The sequence below is a fragment of the Oryctolagus cuniculus genome, chromosome 15 (assembly GCF_964237555.1).
Source record: "Oryctolagus cuniculus chromosome 15, mOryCun1.1, whole genome shotgun sequence".
NCBI classification, from domain to species: domain Eukaryota; kingdom Metazoa; phylum Chordata; class Mammalia; order Lagomorpha; family Leporidae; genus Oryctolagus; species Oryctolagus cuniculus.
This window is the reverse complement of record NC_091446.1, coordinates 13,455,956-13,479,034: the sequence shown is the minus strand read 5'-3', so window position 1 is coordinate 13,479,034 and position 23,079 is coordinate 13,455,956. Positions and strand designations below refer to the sequence as shown.

The following is a 23,079-nucleotide window of genomic DNA, read 5'->3' as shown; positions in this document are numbered from 1 at the left end:
GTGGGCCAGCCGCAGCCACCACCGCCTTGGGAGAGGCCTGGGCTGACCGGGTGAGTGGGAGCATCTAGAGGGCAAGCTGGGGCGCTGCCGACCACGTGCCTCGTCTGCAGAGGATGCTGGGTTGCCTGGGAAACTCCCGCGTCTCAGAGGCTGGTTTTCTCCCACAGAAGCCTCCCCGCATCTGTCTCTTCTCGTGCAAGAAGTGACTGCGTCTCACGCTGAACGGGCAGCCACTTCTCCAAGGGCACGGAGCGCGCCTGGCACTTTCTCCTGCCACACGTCAGGCAGTCGGGGTGGTGGCTCCGGAAATGACTGGGTGCCACCACCCCAAGGGCCTGGGCTCGCCAGACTGCTCTGCTTGCCTCAGGGAACACCAGCAGGCACCCCGGGCAGGCGGGAGCCACTGGGGTCTCTTACCAAACGACACCTCTCCCTCGCTGGACTTAGCATGGGCCGGCGCTGTGCAGGCGCTCATGACGCAGGGCCTATCTGGCTCTGTTTGCAACTCTGTCCCAGCACCCAGCGCAGACCTGTTTGAGGACCCGAATGCGTGAACACGGACATGCTGCGGAAGGCTCAGACCGAGTGGGAGCAAGCGAGGCTCTGGGGTAAGCAGGTGGGGAGATCTCTTATTTACAACAAAAACAGCAGCTCAACTGCAGGGAGAAATGGGCCCCCAGGTACAAACACCCTGGCCCCAGCGACCTCAGCCTCCTCCCTTTCTGACCAGCACAAGGTCTGTCCACGTGCAAGGGCTCCCTCTGGCTGTCCGGTCACAGAACCATGTGACCTGCTCGGCAGCCTAAGCGGCTGATTACAAAGCTAGGTCTTCCCTGGGGACCGCAGGGCTGCCCTGTGCTGAGGACAGAGTCCTTTTATTTCCGCCTCTACTTGGCAATGTCCTCATCGTCAGAAGCCACCCCGACGCTGCCCAGCCACCCTGGCCAAGGAGCCATTTCTCAAGACATGTGCTGCTGTGCTCTGGGAACCAGGAGAGGGGGCGGCGCCCCAGAGGTCCCCAGTTGGACTTTCTCTGAGCCAGGCTACATCTAGAAGCCCATGATCAGAGAAGCAGAACCACTGCATGAGAGAAAGTTGTCCCAGGAAGTGAGCGTGACCCTTAGGCGCTGGAGAGCGCCAGTCCGGCTGTCGGCTGGGCCTGAGCTCGGCCGTCCTGCCAGCTGCAGGCAAAGGCGGCTCTAGAGCAGCAGAAGCCGGGGACAAATGAGAGCTGCATCCGTCCCCAAGCGCCAACCCCGAGGCTGCCGACCATGTGCCAGGGAGGCCGGCGCCCCTCCCACGGAGCTGTCCATGCCCCTGGCCCAGGGCCTGCAGAAGCCGCAGGAGGAGCTGGGAGAAACTGCTGGAGGAATGTGGGCAGCCACTTGCACGGCTGTCCTGCCCGCCTGAGTCCATGCCTCGCTGACAGTGCGCAAGGCTGAACCGGAGCCTGCTCTGCAGCGGCCCTCGGAGGGCTCAAAACGAAAATAAATCAAATCTTTTTCAAAAGACTGTTACCTTAGTCTGCCTTCTCCAGCTCACAGACTTCTCCTGGGGCCAACCCTAAACTGCAAACAAAAGGGTAAGGGGAGCCTAGGAAACAAAGCTACCAGGGCCACGTTTGCGGGTCAAGACACCTGTGGCTCCAGAAGCCAGTGACAGCCGGTGGCAGCCAGTGACAGCCAGTGACAGCTGGTGACAGCCAGTGTGCTTGACGCATGCAACTCCAGCGCATACCAACCTCGGTCACCCTGGAGAATCACCAGGGCGTCTCCTGGGTGCCCACAGGTGGAGGGCTGCTGAACACATCCTAGCAAAAGCGTCTTCGTCAGCTGGGGACCAGCGCCCTCCAGGAAGTGCTCTCGGGGCTCCGCTGGAAACCCGGAGACCTCAGGGGGCCAGCTCTGTCTTCAAAGTACTCCTGGTGCGTCCTCAATTTTCAGCTGCGGTTGCGTCTGCTCTTACGCCGCTGGCCGGCCTCTGGATTTTCACTGAACCAGGGGCAGCAGCAAGTTGTCTACTTCTAGGCACGGAGGCAGTCACTGGTTTCTCTCGGATAACGACCGTCGCCTTGGAATCCCAGTGGGGCGAGGCAGAAAGGGATGGAGACAATCCGAGTCTGACCTGTCCTCGGACGGATGAGGACGGCGAGGCGGGCCGAGGGGACGAGCCTGGCCTACAACGCAGCGCCTGCGTGGCACGGGCAGAGCCAGAGCCCGGCTCAGGCACTCCTGCCTCTCCCACAGCACCACTTCCCAGAGGCAGCTCCTCGAACAAGATACCGCCGACCTGGGCTGTGTGGGAGTGCGGACCGACGTCTGTCTTCTGAATCCCTTTCCACTCCTGTGTTGCAGATCTGTGAAGCCCCCTCCTTCAGACCATCCTCCGGCTTTGACGTGAGCAGGCCCATTCCTGGTTCCAACAGGGGGCTGCCCAGGGCTCTCCTGGAATGAGAACGCTTCCTCCGAGGCCTCATTCTATCTATCTCCACCCCCAGCCCTCAGGGACAGCCAGACAGCTCCCTTCCTGACGTGCTAGGAACCAGGCTCTCGTTCTCAGCGGCCACGGAGGCATTCCTGAGAGCTTTTCTTCAAGGTGCAAACCCCAGAAGCTCTAATGCCACAAACCCACGAGGAGCTGGGTCACACCTGCCTTCCCGTCCCCGTTTCTGCTCTTCTGCAGCATCTAGGGACGGGGACCACACGTAAGGAATTCAGAGTGGGTCCTGCTGAAAAGCAGTGGCCCTTCTGCTGTGTGCTGTGAAGCCTGCAACTGAGGGCAGAAGTCTTCTAGGTGACACCAGCCGAGGCCGAAACCACGGGATGTGCAGGCCGCGAGGGAGCCCGGCTTCACGTGAAGACCCCAGGGAGAGTGAAGCGGGAGCATCTGTCCACCAGCACCCGGCTTGCTGAGCAGGGGGTGGGGGGCTCCAACGGTGGAAGCGCGGCTTCCTGTCCGGCATATTTTTCTTGCTACAACAGACTGGCAGTTATTTCTGACCCATTCAAACAGAAATTTTTCATGGGTCATTTTAGACCACACGCTCAAAGGCAATTTCAGGACACAGACAAAAACAGGAAGGCAAACATGGAAGCCAGGAGGCAATATATCGATGCACACCGCTCTATGCAGCCTGATGCCGAAGCTCGCCGTGGGTGCCCTGTGAAGGCGGCACCTACTGTTCGCCAACTGCAGGAGAGCCAGGACGTGGCACCTGGGCAGCTGGGGCTGCTTGCGGGTGGAAGGCCAGTCCTGACTCCAGACTGTACTGGTACCGGCAGAATCAGAACAATTGCAAATGGCTGTGCCAAAGCTGAACTTCATAAAGAGACCCAGTGGTTTCTCAGACGGCGTTGCGAGAGATGAAAGCGTAGCATTCTAATTTTTTAAAAAGCAAATCATTGTTTGCATTCAATGAAATTCCTTTCAAAATCAACTTTCCACGTCCCAATTATATTCAACAACATTCTAGCTAACGTTTCGGCTGCAATTCAAATTAACTAATGCCCAAGAGAGCCCTAATCGACATGGTTCTGAGCTCAATTGAATACAATCAAAGCTCATGAAATGAAGGGGGAAATGCTTATTTCATGCAAATTCTGCATATCACTCAAGCTTAATTTTACTGATAATATAAAGGTGGGACATTTTGAACATTACAGTGAATGAAACTTTTAAGCGCTAAGAGTTATTTTATAAAACGCTGCTTCTGAAAAGCTGATTGCCAAACAGTAGAAAAACGGTTTGAAGCATAAATGCCAAGTTCATTTCTCTTTCGCTTCTGAGGTAACCATCTTTCAAATCCAACAGCTGGACTATTTAACACAATCTGGGGAATCAAAGTATAGCTCTTCTCTGGTCTCCCAGTGGGGCGTCCGCATTAGTCTGTGGCAGCCGTCCAACAAGTGACGCACAGCCGGGCTGTGCGGTCTGAACTCTGTTTCATTTACAACAGAAGTGGATAAAACCGCAATCATATTTACCACCTTCAAGGACAGAAAACGGAAAGATTTAAATCTGCCTTTAGAAAGTCGTTTCCTGGGAAAAGTCCAGAAGAGGAAGTCGGCTCTCCTGTCTGTCTGCCGGTGGAAAACTGAGATGTCCCACTTTGTTTGCCGGCAGCATCACAGCCCACAGCCGAGCCGGTTTTTCTTGTTTCTTTGGGAAGCCCTGTTTTTCAGGAACTTTTTTTTTTAAAAAACACACCTCCCCCAAACTTCACAGAAGAAAGTTGCAGGCCTAAGGTGCACCCTTCTCTGTGACCGCCGATTCTAATCAAGTAATGACACGGCAAAGGCAGGCAGAGCCAAATCGCTCTCTTGGCTCTGTCTTTTTGTTGAAAACTGCGCCGTAGCTCAAAGGATTGTACGAGTTTGTCCACTTGGTCCTGAGAGAAAAACAGATTTCATCTCTAATTATAAAAAACCACGTGGCTTAGCAACAAAACCACCCTGCCTGGCAAGCTAGGTGACAAGGGCCGCTCCCCGTCCACGCTCTGCCACGTTTCCTTCAGTTGGGAAACTGCGGCTCGGGCACACACGGTGAAGCCAGACCCTGCACACGTACAGGGGGCCCAGGAAGCTGGGCCGTTCTCCCCAGCACTACCACCGCCACGGACAACGCCGGAACCACGGCTGACCTGAGCTCACCAAACACCATGAAAGGGGAATGCCTTTCTCCGGCTACTTTCTCAGCTCTCTATAATGCTGCACAGCTCCACATCATCATGGAAAATCCATCTCGATCCCAGAGTTATTCACAAGAAATAATCTGAGAGACTTAAAGTCTTCTGCAAAATTCCCCCCATAACATACCATACTGGCTCCTTTAAAAAGCTGCCGTGCACAAAATACTTGCGTTTCTAAGTTTTCGGGACGATGTTTACAAATGTATTTTGAAGTTTTCCTTCCCATTTACTGCATTACAGGCTTCAGACTTAAAATGGGGAGTCACAGAGAATGCAGTGTGCTACGTTTCATTTAGCCGGATGACACGATCAAGTATATTTCGAGTGAAATGTGTTCATCAGGTTTCAGAAGTTAGGCCAGTTTACCCTGCATTTCGGTTCCAGTTGGCTGCTCCTATTTGAATTAAAAAAAAAAAAATCCTCTCTACAAAAATAAAGTACAAACAGCACAGAGACTATCTGAACACTACAAAGCACCAACCACATTTTGCTTCTCCACGTAGAAATGAGAGACTTTGTACAAAGTCTCCCACAGTTATAGGTGCTGCGGCCGCTGGCCCACCCTGGAAGGCAGGCCCCTTGACAGAACTCAGATTTGCTCAGTCACGGTGGCACGAGGTGTAACACACCCCCACAGTGAGCCACAGCCCGCGGGATGACTCCTGGGGGGCTGTGGAGGGAGGACAGGGGAGAGGACCTCAACTTCCAGGACATCCAGTTGTTCTGCTAATTTTGTTGTTAAAACTTAATTGCCCATGTATGGGCGCACACCGAGACCCTTTGTGGCAGTGCTCGGCCCACGGCGCTGCTTCCTGCAGTGTCCGTGCACAATGGAGGGGCTGCGATTACAGTGCCGAGCCAGCAAATCCTTTAATTGTGTAAGAGCATCAGATTAGGGGCCGCGGCCGCACACTTCAGTGCACCAGCCAGGAGTCGCTTTTCAGAACAACGCTTACTAAGTACAGGGAGGGTGCCACACACACACACACACACACACACACACAGAGAGAGAGACAGAGAGAGAGAGAGAGAGAGAGAAGCAAAGGGTGGGAATCTGAACAAAATGTTGGCCTCCACTTTTTCTTGAGCAATGGTGACCGGAGCTGACCAAATCTACCTCCAGCTGAGACCCATGCTGGAGAGGGCGATTTTTGGCCAAGTTCCCCCAAAAGTCGACAGTCCCAATTCTACTCACTAACACGTTTCACAGGTGCAGGTTCTCCAGCTTCAATCACAAAAAAGCAGGACTTTTCCATTTGGGTTTTTTTTCCCTACATTAATTTCACACTGGAAATAGTGATTAAAACTGAAGAGACCAGTTAGAGGTCATGCAATGATAAAATCAATTTCACTTTTAATTCAAAACCTGAAAGGCAATTAGATTTTTTTTTCTTTCCCGCAAATGTTTGACGGGTCTGACCAACCAGGAGACATCAAAATGTCTTCTTTTATCAGTTGCCTGTTGGTGTTCAGTTAATGGCCTGAACAGGATGGACTGCTGCAAAAGTCACATGTATTTAGAGATACCAGAGGTCCAGCAATTAAATGCAGATTAAAATAAAAAGACATTTTCCCACTGAAATGGAAGCCCCATAACTGCTATGTGGGTTTTTGTTTTTTTAAATTCTTCTAGGGCAGAACGTGACCTATTTTCACTCCCTAACAAAAACGCAAGCGCAGTGCCTGTCTGGTAGTGAAAAACGGAATCTAAAAGAGCATGCTGGGGCTCACAGAGGGGGCGATCCAGGAGGAAGAGGAGCGTGATGCTGGGCGAGGTGTCACCTGCCAGTCTCCAGCACCGGCGGCTTGAAATGCCCAAGACCATTCAAAATCTGTAAACAAAACTTACACTGAAGACTAACATAGCTTAGGCTGGTGTTCTGAGAGGCTGATTTCCAGCATTTATCCTGAAACATGACTTTTTCTGGACATTTGACATGAAAAACATTACTACACTTTCCAACGATTTAGACTTTTTGCTTGGGGTAAGCATTTGGCACGGTGGTGTGGCAGGTTAAGCCTCTGCCTGGGAGGTACCAGTTTGATTCCTGGCTGTTCCACTTCCAACCCTGCTCTCTGCTAATGTACCTGGGAAAGTACCTGGGCTCCTGCAACCATGTGGGTGACCCAGAAGGAGCTCCTGGCTTCGGCCTGCTCCAGCCCTGGCTGTTGCGGCCCTTTGGGGAGTGAACCAGCAGGTAGAAGATCTCTATCTCTCCTTCTCTATCTGTAACTCTTTCAAATAAAAAAAAAAAAACCTTAAATAAATAAATAAATAAGACACCACTTGGGATGCCCACATCCCATATCAGAGTTCCTGGGTTCAAGTCCCAACTCCTCTGTTTCCAATCCAGCTTCCTTCTGGTGTACACCTTGGGAGACAGCCAAGTGATGGCTCTAGTACTTGGGACCCTGCCGCCCATATGGGAGACCCAGACTGAATTCCAAGCTCCTGCCTTCAGCCTGGTCCAAACTTGGTTATTGCAGGCATTGGGAAGCGAACCAGTGGATGGAAGGTTTCTCTGTCTACCTCTGCCACTCTCTCTTTCAAATCAATAAGCAATTTTAAAGTGTAAAGAAAATGCAACTTGAAATCTGTTAAGAATTTCATGGCATAAAGAAAAAGGAAGACTTTTTTTTTTTTTTTTTTTTTTTTTTGACAGGCAGAGTTAGAGAGAGACACACACAGAGAAAGGTCTTCCTTCCTTTGGTTCACCCCCTAAATGGCCGCTGCGGCTGGTGCGCTGCATCGACCCAAAGCCAGGAGCCAGGTGCTTCCTCCTGGTCTCCCATGGGGTGCAGGGCCCAAGCACTTGGGCCATCCTCCACTGCCTTCCCGGGTCACAGCAGAGAGCTGGACTGGAAGAGGAGCAACCGGGACTAGAACCAGGGGTGCAGGCGCCACAGGCGGAGGAGGATTAGCCAAGTGAGCCATGGCGCCAGTCAAAAAAAAGACTTCTGCTAACTCAGATTGACTCTCCTTTTCAGAACTCCGTGTTGCTGGGCAACATCTTCCCTTGACAAGAGCCCTCTTAATGCTGAGGTTAGGGTTCAGAAGGGAGTGAAAAAAGGAAGCGATGATACTCCCTGTGGCATGCAAAGTTGGAGGAACAGGCTATGAGGGTTCGTAGGATCAAGGAGTCATTTGCCTACTAAATCACTACTTTCTCTAGGAGAAATCTTATCTTTCTCTTCTCCCCTCCCTAAGTACTTCATACACAAATGCAGCATGCTACAGCTCACAGTGAGCTTTGGAGACACCATGAAGAGTTCAAATGCAATCTGGGGGCAAGCATTTAGCCTGGCAGTTAAGACACGGGCATCCCACACGGGAGGGCCGGGCTCCACTCCTCACTCCAGCCTCCTGCTAACGGAGACCTGGGGAGGCGGCAGTGACGGCTCAAGTGGTTGGGTCCCAGCCTCCCATGTGAGAGGCCCGGATAGAGTCTGACTCCCGGCCCCCACTCCCCTGGCCACCCAGGGCGTTTGAGGGGTGAACCAGGGAATGGGAACTCACTCGCCCGCTCACCCACCCTTCCTCCCTCCCTGCTTCTATTCTCTGCCTCTTGAATGAATGCATGAATGAATATTTTAAAAACGCAATCTGACCCAACTGCTGGGTGTATAATTCTGGACATGTTGTTTATGTCAGTGGGCCTCGTCTTCCTCATCTGTAAATGGGGATAGTCTATAGGTTTGGGAGAAATAATTCAACACATGAGAGTACCTGGCTTAATAAATGCTAGTGAAAGGCTGGCACTGTGGTGTAGCCAGTTAAGCCATCACCTGAGGTGCCGGCATCCCATATGGGTGCTGGTTCAAGTCCCGGCTGCTCCATTTCTGATCCAGCTCTCTGCTATGGCCTGGGATAGCAGTGGAAGATGGCCCAGGTCCTTGGACCCCTGCACCCGTGTGGGAGACCCAAAGGAAGTTCCTGGCTCCTGGCTTCGGATAGGCACAGCTCCGGCCATTGCGGCCAATTGGGGAGTAAACCAGCAGACAGAAGACCTCTCTCTCTCTCTGTAACTCCGACTTTCAAATAAATAAATAAATCTTTAAAAAAAAATAAATGCTAGTGAAATATAGTTGTAGCAGCAAAGCATCATGGAAGCAAATTCCAAAATTGTCAGGCCTCAAACTGGAAGCCGGTTCCATTAGGCAGAGCCTCCAATTATAACCAACATATTGTATCTCCTGCCTGCAGTAATGTCAGCATAGTTCTCTTGAACTGATGTTAGTTTACCATGAATAGTATACTGACAAAAAGCCACACACATTGTCAAATCTTGTAGGCTTTACCCTTCAAAATATTTTTCTGATTTATTTTACCTCTATCAATCAAGAACACCAGACTAAGGCATTCTGTAGATTACAGAGTTAACATGCTTTTTCAGGGACCCTGCAGAGGATTAACACGGACGAGGAGTTCCCCACACCTAGGTATACTGGGTTTTCTTATTTTCTATTCAGCTTATGTTTCTGAAATATTAATTTCCTAGTTACTCATTGACCAGTGAGCCAGAATGTGCAAATGTGGGACCAGCCAGTGCTCAGGAATGGGAGCACAGAGGCTTCGTGCCACGAGTGTCCACGTGACTCTACCACGCGGCGCTCCAGCGCGTGTGCTTTGGAGGCATGTCCAATTTCTGTGTCATGGTACAAACGTCTCTATACACCTGCCAAGGTGACACTTGGAGGACCACTTCCAAAAACCAAATCTGCTTTCAAAACCCAAGTCACCCGGAAAGGTGTGGAACACCTAGTGACTAAAATGGGCCACCTCACTTTGCTGATGCTGATTCTCAGAACCAGCACAGTGGCCCTGCAGAAGCCTCCCCTTCTCGTGCCCCATGTACAGCACGCTTCCTCCGTGACAGGCGTCTCGACCTGACGCGGCACTAGTGCGGGGCCGGCACGGGTGTGACGACCCCCAAGAGCACAGCTCTGGAAGAGAAGCCCTATTTTGATTTGACGTGTAAGTTCTGATAATGGATTTCGAAAACTGTTGCCTGTTTCTGGGTCTGTATGGACTGCACAGTAGTCACTCGATGCTGACAGACACGCTGCAGGCAGAAACCAGGGGCTCGCGCCTCATTCCTTATCCTAACAGTGAGCACCCTCACCAGGCCAGCACAGCCGGTGGGAACTCAAGAGGGGCTCCGGAGGGAGCTGAGAGGGATATCGGAGGGTGAGCAACCCACCTGCCTGTTCAGAACAGAAGAAACACAACAAAACCCAGAACGGCTAAGTGCCTTGTCGGAGGCCACCCGGCCCACTCAGTAACAAAGGTGTCCAGTCCTTAACTTCCAGCTCCATTCCCCGGGTCACAGAGCTAACACCAGACAGGGAAGCCACTCGCTGAAATATTTTTTCTGCATTTTCTAACTCACACGACACCTACCCTTCACGGACAAGTGAGGGAACTGAGTCCCAGATGATTCTCTGAGACCTCGGGTGAGTTACGGAAACAGCACACCCAGGACTGCACCCCAGGGCGCTGCCCGCTGCCCATGCAGACGTGGAGACGGGGCGCTGCCTGTGCAGACATGGAGACGGGGCGCTGCCCGCTGCCCGTGCAGACGTGGAGACGGGGCGCTGTCCGCTGCCTGTGCGGATGCACAGAGGGAACCGACCGCAGGTCTCCACGCTACTCCCCGCTTCCTTCTACGGTTGCTGTAGATGAAAACACAGCCACTCTTGGTTTCCTGACCTGTGCAACACTTGCCCAGCCCACTTCCAGCTGTGACAGTGGTCTGAAAGCAACAAGGTAGCTTCCTTTAAAAATCCCATACTTTAGGATTTTTCCCCTTCATGCTGACCACTCTACCCCCTGATTCGCTTGCTACAGGAGTCTTGCTGTGTCTTAACATTATCAGATTAATCTAGATGAACAGGAAGGGGGCATAAAAACAGATACCCAGTTTGCACTGTTCCTCTGCTCAGCCAAATCCTTACCCCTTGTAGCACGCAGGCAGGTTACGGGCATCATCCCCATCTGAATTATAACTGATCAGAATCAATGAAACTCAAGTGCACTGAGAGTTACCACATCATGACTAAATAGTATATATTTACTAGAAAGATAGTATACACATATTTTGTAAAACTATTACTAATAATAGACACAGGACAAATTAGGCCTCCTCAAGCCCTGATTATCTTTTCCTTTTTCTTAAAAAAAAAAAAAATTATGCTCTTGACAAGAAAGTTAATTTTAATTAATCCTTGTAATTAAGTATTCAAAATGTCTCTTGCTTTCTTATGGGTCTGTAGGAAATCAATCAGTATGTCTCTGACATAATTTACCAGACAAGAGGTATCTGAATAATTTCTAATATGCACATATGTTGATTTTAGGAATTTATTGAAAGAAAAAGAAACTTTCCAGGGATATCCTGAAGTGACTTAATTTCCCGATTAAGTGAAGATCTTATGCAGAAAACCGAAATCCTTCTCACTAGCACAGCAGCTTCCCTGTCCCTCTGAGCAGCCAGGCCAAGCATGGCTGGATCTCTCTTTCGGAACTGGGCATTCGGTTGTCTCTGGTGACTCCCTCTGGGCCAGGTTACAAAGGTGGAGGAAGGCACCCGTGTGACCGAGCTGAACAGAAAGGACTCCTGGGCCCCGAGAAATGTTTTCAATACCGAGTCAGCAGCACCCACCTCTGGCTTCTCAGCTGGTCTGTGTGACCGCTGTGTAACGGGAGGCCATGGTGGCCGCGTGTCCTAGCCATGGACTCCTGCTGCCTCTTCATTCATTCATTCTCAGCTGGCCTGTGTGACTGCTGCATAACGGGAGGCCATGGTGGCCGCGTGTCCTAGCCATGGATTTCTGCTGCCTCTTCATTCATTTGTTCAACAAGGACTTACTGAGAGCCTGTGGTGTGGCAGAATCCTTCCAGGTGTTTTGAGACACACCCAGAGAACAAAGAAATTCCTACTGCAAGGAGCTCCTGCTCTAGGAGAGGGAGGGAGGGAAGAGAGAAAACATCTGGCACGTCCAAGGGGCCACCGCTGTGGGGACGGGGAATCAGAGCCGGGAGGACGGGTCAGCATCTGAGCACAGAGGTGAGGGAGACGGGCGCGCTCCTCAGAGTCAAGGGTGCAGGTTAGGGCTGGGCTGGGCTGGGTGTGTCAGCAGGGGGCGGGGCACGGCAGCAACGCAGAAACCACCGTGCCTGGCATTCTCTCTGGACCCTGACTCCTGCCGGCAGCCGATCGGGCCACCCATCCGGAACACCGTGGAGACAGCGCCACAGATCAAAATCCAGGTGTAACTGCTGGAGGGCAGACACTTCACTGTGTGACTGCTGATCTGACTCCCACTCACTCTGACAACTCCAGTCTGTGCGGAGAAACAGGTGGCCGCCTGCACCTTGAGGTTAATGTGACAGAGTGAACTTATTAGTGAGAGCCAGCCAGAGAGAGCCCAGAGGACGATCCCTTGCGCTTCTGACGGCTAGGCCGGTGTCAGGGGATAGTGACATCGTGATAAGGAACGTGCGCTTTGGCAGGTGACTTTGTTCAATGACCCGCTGTCCAGCCATCGCGAAGCTAGGCTCCCATAGGAATGTTGAGAGCCAATGCATCCCTCCCCCGACTCCCCACACGTACACAGAAGCCCAGGGCACTTGGGTGACCGTTGGGAAGGGTGCTCTTACCTGACTGTTAAGATGCAATACAGGGCATTAGCTGTTTGAGCTAAGGGATGCCAAGAGCTGAATAAGCAAGCGCTGGGTTGCAGAGTTGAAAAGTTAATACAGCAGCACACCGTGTTTGTGTTAGTGCTTTAAGCAGATAAATTAAATTGAAATGTGTCTCTTAAGCAGTCATTGAACAAGCACGATGAGAAATAAATTGAGCTTCACATCGGCCTTTATGGCATCTAACAACCGCGGCTGTCAACACACGGATCCTTTTCACTGTCAATTCAACACACATTTTGCAGACCTTGGGCCTGCAATTATTTCATTTCCTTTCTTGGAAATGTAATTTCCACTTACTTTTGGAGAATAAAAGGCAGACAAAAGGAGGAAGGAGTTGCAGTATTTTCTGATTAAGATTATCTGTGTAAAATGGTAAAGGAAAAAAAAATCTATACACACACACTGAAGCGCTTCTCAGAACCTAACTTGTCTCGGCCAAATTGCTTTTGTGTCTGGATATTGGTTCAAATGTAGCCAGACTGCTGATGTCAAATTAGGTGTTAAACAAATTTAATAGGGAAGCTGAAGAATGAATATAGATCATCTTTCTGTTAGCACTGTTCAAATGACTCCAGTCAAAAGAAAGGAAACACATGACTGCAGGGGAAAATGTGCTTTTAACCACAATGAAATTAGATAAAACTGTAAATCAGCAAGGAAGGCCATTCATTCCAAGAGAAAAAAAAAAAACATTAATAGAGAAACGCAAGAGAGGAAGAAAATACCAGTTGGCAAAAACAGATCCAAATTGAATTTCAACTTCATTTGCCCAGGTTCCACCTTTTAAGCTAAGTCAGCTAGAGCTACCAAAAAAAAAAAAATCCTTTCTCTTCTGATAGAACAGGAAATCAGAGGTTCAATTAACCGTGATTACAACATTGGGCTGATCTGATTTGCCTCACATCTTCCTTTCCTGTAAGTGACACAGTAGCTGACATCTGGCAGAGAACCAAAATCAAAGCGTAGACTAATGTCAAAAGGAGCCCGCCTTTGTTGTCAAACAAACTGACCCTCCGCCAGGTGCGTCTGAGACACTTGGACAAGGTGCCCCCGGGAAGCAAGTCTGCGGAGAGAACTCCCCCCACAGTAAGGACTGGAAAACAGGGCTGCAAAAACTCAGAGCAGCCTCGGCAAGACCCAGGATCCGCCTCGGCTGCTTGTGATCACGAAGAGGGACGACCTGAGCATCAAATCGTGAGAGCCCGCCAGGGCGCCTTCCAGGGCAGCCAAGGCATCGTCCAGGTCAAGTCTCTGGAGAGAAGAAGAACCTGAGCACCAACCCGGTAGGGGAACGAATTCTCCTCCTCTGCAGCGTGCTCTGGACCTGAAGATCCCTGAGCCAGGAGCCTGGAGCCAGGAGCCTGGAACCCCAGGTCAGCTGAACCAGAGAGAGAAGAATTACCTGTTGGCTGGCCCCAATCAAACTCTCTCCGAAGAGAAGCAAAACGAAGAAACACACGCGAGTTAGTCATTACAGAGCCGTCTACACACTACGTAGTAAAGAGCGTCGTTACTTACTGAAGTGTAACCTTGGAACTTGTGCATCCTTCCACCTTACGGGGCCCTCCACCTGCCTCAGGTGCCGGGGGGGACGGGCTGTTGAATTCTGCCTCCAGAGTTTTCTTGTTCAAGGCTGTTTTTGTTACACTGGATACAGAACCCAACACGGGCATGGATTTGGACTCTGAGGTGGCTAACATCCCAGTTGGACCTTAAAACCAAACACATACCTCAAGTTTAATAGCTGTGCGCTGCTCACAGACCCGCCACTGAAAAGCAGTCAGCTGACGGTCTCTCGGGAAGGGAAGGGGCCAAGCTTGTGCGCTTCGCTTTGTGTTTTAACCTCGAGAGCAGGCTGCAAAACGCCCCTACTGCAAAGCTGCTCTGCTCCGGTGGTGCTGCCGCCTCCCACGGCACGAGGCCCACGCTGGGAGGCCAGCCAAATCCCTGGCCACGGTCCCCTCCCGGCCAGAGCCCCAGCCCCAGGGCCTCGTGAGAAGGCCTCTCTGCTCCCAGAGTGGGGCTGCGGACGGCCCTACTTGAACCGATTCGCCCCTCGAGGGTTAATTCTTCCCAAAACTCAGCTCTGCGTTTTTAAACCGAAAATGGAACAAAGTCAAAAGGCTCCTTTTTAAAAGGCTCAGGAAGGCTTCTTGAGCATTAAACAGCTTTTATGAACATTTTCATTTTAATGTGAATGAGAAGTAAGTGGATTTATTTCCTCTTAAAATACAGACGCAGGATTAGGAAAACCAAGTGGTGAAGAGTTTGGCTGTTTACCTTCTGGACTTCCCTGCTGTCTGGGACAGGATTTAAAAACCATAATAGGCCTTGGGACTGAAATTACCGGCATATCAACCTAAAGATTCCGGGCACTGGAGCGAGGCCTCATCATGAGGTTCCCGCTTGCCCCCATCACTAGGTAGAAAAATAAATTCAATCTTTGGCAATTTTTCTCAAAGTAAGATTCTGGTGCACCTTTCTTGAGATTTCAGAAGGCAGGCTAGCTGAATACTTGCTGAAGTGGAGCTGGAAGACAGCTCGCAAAGGTGCCACTAAGAAGTGGACAGAGCTTGCAGGTCCCCTTGCCCTTAGACACGGCACATCGCTGGCTGAGGGGGACAGTCCTAGTGGCCGCAGTGCACAATGCTGGGTGCACCCTGCCTGTCCGTGTCCCACTCAGAAATTGTATTCTTACATTTGGACGTGAACGTGTCTGGTGTGCGACGACGGTGTAACAAGTCCACTCCAAAGCAAAGGCCTGACTTGGAAATTCTTCCTTAGAGGCACAGAGCGATTGCTCGGCCTCCTTGTTGGAAACCCTATGCCCTGACCCCACAGGGGAGACGTGGAACCCCCTGCTTGGGGCAAGCCCAGCCCCCACAGCATGAGTGCCTGACTTTAGTGTATTCCATCTGCACTGCCTGGATGGCCAGGCTCGTGACGGCACATCTTGGCTGTGAACTGGCCTTTTTCTCTGAGCCTCGGGAAGCAGATGTGAGAATACGGGAAGTTCCTGGATATCAGAACGAAGCTGAATTCAAGATGTGTTTCGGATCAGACTGCTTCTGTCCCTGGGTAACTGCTGATGACACGGGGCAGGAGCAAGCAGTCTGGCCTTGTGGGAAGAAGCGAGACCTGTCTTACACACCGATGCCACTGCCTGCTCTGTGCTGGGCACCAGGAGCTGGGCAAGAGCTCTTACTTTTGTCATAGATGACAGACAGACAGAAAGGAATAAAGAGAGGGAGAGAGATGGAGAGAGAGGGAGGGAGGGAGGGAGAGAGAGAGAGGGAGGAGAGAGAAAGAGAGGGAGGGAGGGAGGGAGGGAAGGAAGACTCACAGTGTTGAAGCACAGGATTGGTGCGTCTCGTTAGGCCGCCCCGAGTTCTCCGAGAGGCACTCTGCTCTCCGGGACATGTCCGTCAGCGAGGCCACACGGCCAGCTGAAGCAAAGGCGAACTCTGAGGCAAAGGGCACATCTGGGCAGGGGTGGCTGCTTCCCCTTTTGCCTTTGCTGCTGGGAAGCTCAGTGAACACCTCTGCAAGTCGCTCCCTGAGTATGGGTCTCCTCTGCACCCACCAGTGACAGTCCTGCTTCTCTATTCATTTGTTAATGGTTCAGGCTTTGTTCAAATGATGCACAAATATTTCTGTATTGGTTGAATGAAATAAATAAAATAAAAGACCCACCCGTGCCTATGAAATGCAATCCTTTCTCCACTCTTTGAAATATTCAAATATTCTAGTTCTCATATTCCAATTTTCTATTGGAAATTAACCCTGGAACAGTAAGGGCAGCTCATGCTTGACCAAACTTGAAGAATGTTCTAGAGGAACAGAAAGGTCAGGGCAAAATACCAAGAGCACTTGACAGCACTAAAACGGTCCCTATAAAAGTTGGCGGGTATTACACTGCTCCTGGTGCAAGGAATCACTAACTCAATTATCTGAGTGAATCCCCAGGTAAAAACTAAAGCTTGCCTATCAAAAACTCACCTGGGGCTGGTGCTGTGGCATCTCAGATAAAGCTGCAGCCTGCAGCACCAGCATCCCATAAGGACACCAGTTCATGTCCCAGTTGCTGCTCCACTTCTGATCCAGCCCCCTGCTATGGCCTGGGAAAGCAGCGAAAGATGGCCCAAGTGCTTGGGCCCTTGCACCCATGTGGGAGACCTGGAAGAAACTCCTGGCTTTGGCTGGCCCAGCACTGGTCATCATGGTCAGCTGGGGAGTGAACCAATGGATAGAAGACTGATCTTTCTGTCTCTTCCTCTCAATAAATGAATCTTAAAAAAAAAAACAAACCTCATGTTTAATTGTTCTGGCAACTTGAATTTAGTTAATGTGACTCAATATTTTGCAGATCTAAGTGGTACCAATGGACTACCTGGAGTGGACTGAGCCAAGTCAGAGATGGCGTCTGATGACTTCTGCTTCCGGGTAGCTGTTCAAGGCCAGCCTCCTACCTGGCCACCAGTGGAATACCTCACAAGAGTGTCTGCTAAAGTCGGTGAGGACCAAGGATGCACAGAGCTGCACAGATTCTGAGGCTGAACACGCTCCTAAACATGACACAAACAATGTGGCTTGCTCGGCTGGCACATCGGTGCATGGGGACAGCTGGAAGTTCTCATCCACATGGCCCCCAGGCAGAGGTGTGTGAAGAGTGAAGGCGATGTGTCTGCATCTGTCACTCCTAGCTGTGGGACCCCCGTGGGCTAGGCACAGTGCTGGGGCACCTTCACAGACTGCCTTTACAACAGTCCTGTGATCCGTCCCTTCCCCTCGCGCATCTGATGGATGCAGAAACTGAGCCATGGGTGAGCGGCTGAGCTGGGATTCAGACTCAGGGGGTGTGGTTCAAGAGCCTGGACTCCAGGCTGCGTTCCCCCCAAACCCACCCTGAATGTCCTTGCACAAGGGCACCCTGCGATCGAGGAACCGAATCTAGAAATGCCTGATCACCTACGAATAAGGAGACGGCCCACGTACCAAGGGGCTCTGACGCCATGTCTGCAAGTACCTTTGCCCATCCAATACTTCTCATTCACACTAAAAACTGACATTTTCACAGTAATTTTTGAAAAGAGCACTTTGTGCTAAATAGGGACTTAAAGGAAGATGTTTCAGAGACGAAGAGCAGGAGGGTGGAGAATGGAAACCGGCTTACTACTGCTATCTGCTTCTGCCGTCACCTTTCTGCGACGCAAGATCCTCTCTAACTCAGTTTCACTGCTCTCGGGGTCAAGGGACTTTAAGCTTCTTGAGCTAGTAGATTTGTTAAGTGTCCCCTAAATGAAAACAAAACAAAAAACAAAAAGGTTAATGACAATACAATATACAAAAAAAAATAACAAAAATCAAACCAAGACATTACCAGAATTTGAATGGAAATACAAAATAAAAACAGATCGGCTACATACATATATTAATGTACACATCTTCAATGACACAGAGGACGGGATATCTGAGGAAGACGCTGCGGGAGAAGTGGATGCCAGTTTTCGTTACCAGAAGAGCAGTACGAGAACACCTCTTGATGAGCTGACTTATGAAACTCAGCAGTGCGAAGGTCCCTGCACGCTGAGGACTAAGACCGTGACGTGTGTTGATCGGGGAGAAGAGAACGGCTCTATTAAACTCACCTTCGAAGGCTATCTTGACACAGCAGCTGTGAGCTGCTGGCATTGAAAGATGCGCAGCTGGTTCTTCAGACAGCAGCATGCACCTGGCGCTCACCTGGTGACAGTGGTGGGGAGGCTGCCAAGGAAAGCACAGGACGCTCTCCAGTGGCCAGGACAAAGAAGGGCTGCCCAGAACACAGCCTGACTTCAATGTGAAAGAGGCAAGAGGTGCTCACACGGGGAAGCAGGCAAGGGCTGGGCACCTCACTTCCACGTTCCCAGCAGAGGGGACGGCAGATGTAGGCTTCGGGAACTAGAAGGTATGGGAGGAAGCGAGATGTCAAAATGCTGTGTTCCTGGAGAAATGGACTCCGCCCATCAAGAAGACGGAGGAAGACCCAGGCCAGCTTCGGGCCCTGGCTCCTCCAGGAAGCATGTGATGGTGGAGAGCTATGGTTTCCCATCTCTGCCACTACAAGGGTTTGTGCACAGCATGGGGCTACGGACATCTCAGTTACAGCTAAGGACTGATGCTCCAACACTCCAAGGCTTCCCTAACGAATCACTGTCCTCAACTGTGCCACAGGCTGGGGGTGGAAAAGCCAGGACACACATTTTTGCTCAGAGGAAACAGGAACCTCCTGTTTGGCCCACACTGCCCGACTTCAGTCTGGAGGTGGCTCTTGTCCACCAAGGCTATAACCAGTCTTTGTCAAGGTCGAACTCGCTCCTGGGCCTGCCCCAAGCCTGCTCCCACCACCCTGCCAATTTCTTGAAGGATTCTGAGAATTCTACTGGTTAAATATGGACACCCATGTTTCTTCTTTAGCTTACCCAACGAAAAAAGTGACTCATAACTTGCGATGGTTCCAACTCTCACATGATATAGGTAATTATGTTATTTGATTTAGAAAAGTGTTTTCCCCAAACTGTTAATGACAGGAAAGCAGCCTGGGGGCACACACGGACCAACAGGGCTGAGAGTCCCCAGTGCTTTGCGCTGGTTGTCCAAGCAACTGACCCGAGAAATACTTGGGTAAGGCTCAGGTTTTAATCTGGTGTGTGGTACTTTTGCCCCTGGAAGTGCCTCTTTTTGCTTTTTCAATTACTGCAAAAATTGGTAAAAATATATTCAAAGGAAAATCATACCACGTGCAACACTATAATGGTTTTTTTAATAATTAAAAGATGAGACCTGGTTTACTTATCCTTAGTGTGACAGATTTGTGTCTACTCACCAAGGAGGCCAACAGCAAGGTGCTGAGGTTCACCCTGACAGGGTTGAGGAACAGAACCACAGCCACTAGACTCGTCTGGAAGAAGGTGCTAGAACAGCTAACTGCTTTATCATTTTTATTTGTGGTTTTTAAAAACTTCTTATCTCGTGTTTAAACAGACATCTGAAAAATTAACAGTTGTCACCATTAAATAACTTAGGGGCCGGCGCTGTGGCATGGTGGGTGAAGCTGCCACCTGCAGTGCCAGCATCCCATGTGGGCACCGGTTCAGGTTTTGGCTGCTCCTTTTCTGATCCAGCTCTCTGCTGTGGCCTGGGAAAGCAGTGGAAGACGGCTCAAGTCCTTGGGCCACTGCACCTGCGTGGGGGACCCGGGGGAAGCTCCTGGCTCCTGGCTTCGGATCAGCACAGCTCTGCCTGTTGCGGCCAGTTGGGGAGTGAGCCAGCAGATAGAAGACTCCCCCCCCCCCCCCCGCCTGCCTCTCCTTCTCTCTCTGTTACTCTTTCAAATAAATAAATAAATAAATAAATCTTTTTAAAAAAAACTTACAAAACTACTGCTTTAACATCAGACACACTCTATGACTGTTGCAGTGACTGGAGTCAATTCAAGCCACAGGTGTTTGTGTGTGTGTGCGCACACACATATACACACACCACACATGCACACCTCCCAAAGACATCTGTCACTGGTGCATTTATCTTGCACAATATTCTTTAGTTCTTCATTTAGAAAACGATTCCTAATGTCTCATCACAGCTGATTACTGAAGGAATTCATTCTCCAGTGTTAACCTTTCAACCTAGAACTTCTCTCTCCATTTACTGACTGATACGGCTGGGTTCAGCAAGGACGTGAGTGAACTTTAAAAATGTTTACAATACAGAAGCAGTTACTGAGACGGGTCTCAGCGTGTGAGGTTGACGTGGTGCAGAGTCCACTAGCTTAGCTGTCTATTTATGTTAGACCCACAGAACGTGGCAATCAGAAATTACCTTCAGAGACCACGTGTTGAATTCGGTTTCTTCGCTTTATGGATAAGAGAACTGGGAGCCACCGGGTCCCACACGTCGTGAGGTACAGGGCTGGACCCAGAATCTGAGATTTTCAAATGCCCAGCACAGTGCTCCTCTTACTTATTTTACATTCGTAGTCCATGCTTGTTCAACATTCCCAACACTGACGAATCAAACTGTCAGGTAGCAAAATGAACTTCAGCGACTTCTGCATGGTTTGAGAAGCTGAAGAAGTTTGCGACAGAACTGTACGGGAATTTTTTTTTTTTTTTTTAAAAGCTGCCTTTCTTCGATTTAGAGCCAACTGAATTTAAGAGACTTTTAAATTAACATATACCAACGTAGTCTTCAGAAATCGACACTGTCACTGAGAGAGGCGTTTATGTGACTGGAATCACTCGAGATTCCTTTGCTAAAGCTCAGAACCTCTGAGTGCCTGAGAAACGGGGCAGGCGTGAACGCCCGCAGGCGGGACGCTCGCAGCCCACCTCAGCGTGCCTGGGCTCCACGCGCAGCTCCTGGTCCTGACGCCAGGCTTCCCGCCAGCACAGACACCGAAGGCTCAGTTGGCTTCCTGCCACCTGCTGGAGGCCTGGCTTGTTGCTGGCTTCAGGCATGGCCTGCCCCAGCCGTGGCGGGCACTGGGGGAGCAAATTAGCGGTGGAAGGACATGCTGGTGCGCTCGCTCTCTCCCTGTGCCTCTTGAAAAATATTTAGATTTTCTTTTAAATTAAGTGGAGGTGGGTTTGGAAAAACGAGTGCTTGGCTTGAAAATTATACAGCTCAACAAACAGAGTAGTCTTTCCCGCTCCCCCAACCACAGATCTGCTGTGTTCCGAGACGCTCAGCCCCAGCGGTCATAGAGTGGGTCATATTCCATCTCAGCCGCAGCACCCACCCCGAGCTGCCTCCTGATTTCCAGTCTCCGAGTCACAGCTCTGCACCAAGCTGCTGGCCTTGCCAGGGTCTCTGTACACTGCAGGCCTCCGTGTTTTCTCATATCAGTCGCCCACCTGCCACGATCAGGATGGCATCGTGCATTCCGATTACTCTAACACACAGCATGAGCTCCAGCAAGAAGCACCAGTGAGAACTCACTGGTCTGGCAGCCGGAGCTAGTGGCTAGCTTTCTCCTTCTCTCACAGAATGTGCGTGCTTTCCTGTCTCTTGGAGACAGGCAGTTACGAATGGCCTCCCGTCCCCAAAAGGAACCGTCTGCATGCGTACAGGAGAATCGCTGCCTGGCCTGGAACAGCAGGGGAGGGGATCGCAAGTTCCTTTTAACAATGCCATGCACAGGCGCCATGCACAGGGCCCGGCGCTGTGACGCCGTGGTTAATCCTCTGCCTGTGGCATCCACATCCCACCTAGGTGTCGGTTCTAGTCCCAGCTGCTCCTCTTCCAGTCCAGCTCTTTGCTGTGGCCTGGGAAAGCAGCAGAAGTTGGCCCAAGTGCCTGGGCCCCTGCACCCATATGGGAGACCCAGAAGAAGCTCCTGGTTCCTGGCTTCGGATCAACTCAGCTCTGGCCACTGTAGCCATTTGGGGAGTAAGCCAGTGGATGGAAGACCTCTCTCTGTCTTTCCCTCTCTCTGTGACTCTGCCTCGCAAATAAATAATTTTTTTAAAATGCCATGCATAGAAATAGAAATATAACACAGTCCGAATGACAACTGCCAGTGACCTACTCATGCCACACAAGGCAGAGGAACCCAACGACAGATCCAGGGCAAGGAGGACCGGGCCATCTGCGGAACAGAAAATGCTAAAAACTGTCCATAATCTGTAAGTTATTTCACAAGTTTCTCTCCCTAAAACACCACACAATTATAGTGAATATGCTATTTAGTGCTGTCATTCAGTAAGCGTGTTCCCGTCGGGCAGGATCAGGGAACAGGGGGTCCTGCCTAAGTGTCTTCCTATGTATCTCACGTTGATATCTCTTTTTTAAAATAAACTTCTTTTTTTTTTTTTTAAAGTCACACTCGGTATGGTTTATTCTTACTGATGATCAAAACTGTACTCTAGGGGGTAGACGACTGGTACAGCGCTTAAAGCATCAGTTAGGACCCCCAGGTTGCACGTCAGAGTCCCTGGGTTTGATTTCAGCTCCTTATTCCAGTTTCTTGCTAATGCAGACCTGGGGGGCAGCAGGTGACACCTCAAGGAGTTGGGTTCCTGCCACCCATAAGTGAGAGATGAGATTGGGTTTCCCAGTATTTAACTCCAAGCTCAGGAGAGTCCTCGCTTTTGTGGTATCTGGGGAGTGAATCAGCAGGGGCTTGCTTGCTCTCCCCTACCACCCCACCTCAGTCTGTCTCTCTCATATTTAAAATTCTCAGCCTCTCAAATTTAAAACAATTAACTGAATTTAAAAAAAACCCTCAACAACTGATGTCCCCAGGGACATCTTCAGGACCATGAATTGGCGTTATAACTTAACAAGAAAATAGAGCAACTGTTGTCTCTCACCACACTTTCTGATCACAGAATACTTTAGATAATAACCAGACTTGCTCAGTGATTTTAATCCTTTCTTTGGCCGGTGACTGCAGTGCTAATCCCACTCTCCTAAAACAAAAGCAAACTGACAAAGCTGTTCTGAGCTAAGTCTACTGTTCAGAGACACGCTGGATGAACAGAATTCTGCGTACCACAATCACGTGGATTTCTACACGTGATGCATAATTAGCACAGTGACAACACACACGGGAGTACCGAGTCCCGACCTCCGCCCCTGTGTCTGCTGACTTACTGTGCATAATGACTGGGCTGGGGACTGCAACGAGATCTGAAAATAGAGCTCC

At 50.5% G+C, this 23,079-nt stretch overlaps 1 protein-coding gene across 9 annotated transcripts in view; it reads right to left on the bottom strand.

The window, feature by feature from the left end:
* SHTN1 (shootin 1) overlaps positions 1-23,079 on the bottom strand; it is a 162,145-nt gene that overhangs the window by 2,139 nt on the left and 136,927 nt on the right. For 6 of the 9 annotated variants that reach the window (XM_051824206.2, XM_017348610.3, XM_070057162.1 and 3 more), the window contains 2 exons: positions 17,566-17,686; positions 13,911-14,103 (listed from right to left, as the gene is read on the bottom strand). The exons of 1 other annotated variant lie outside the window; for it this stretch is intronic. In XM_051824206.2, coding sequence (XP_051680166.1) covers positions 13,911-14,103; positions 17,566-17,686 — 314 coding nt within the window. Of the gene's footprint in view, positions 1-1,741; positions 4,388-13,910; positions 14,104-17,565; positions 17,687-23,079 lie in introns of all 9 variants that reach the window. 2 more of the 9 variants (XR_007911130.2, XR_011382204.1) reach the window with 2 other exon arrangements.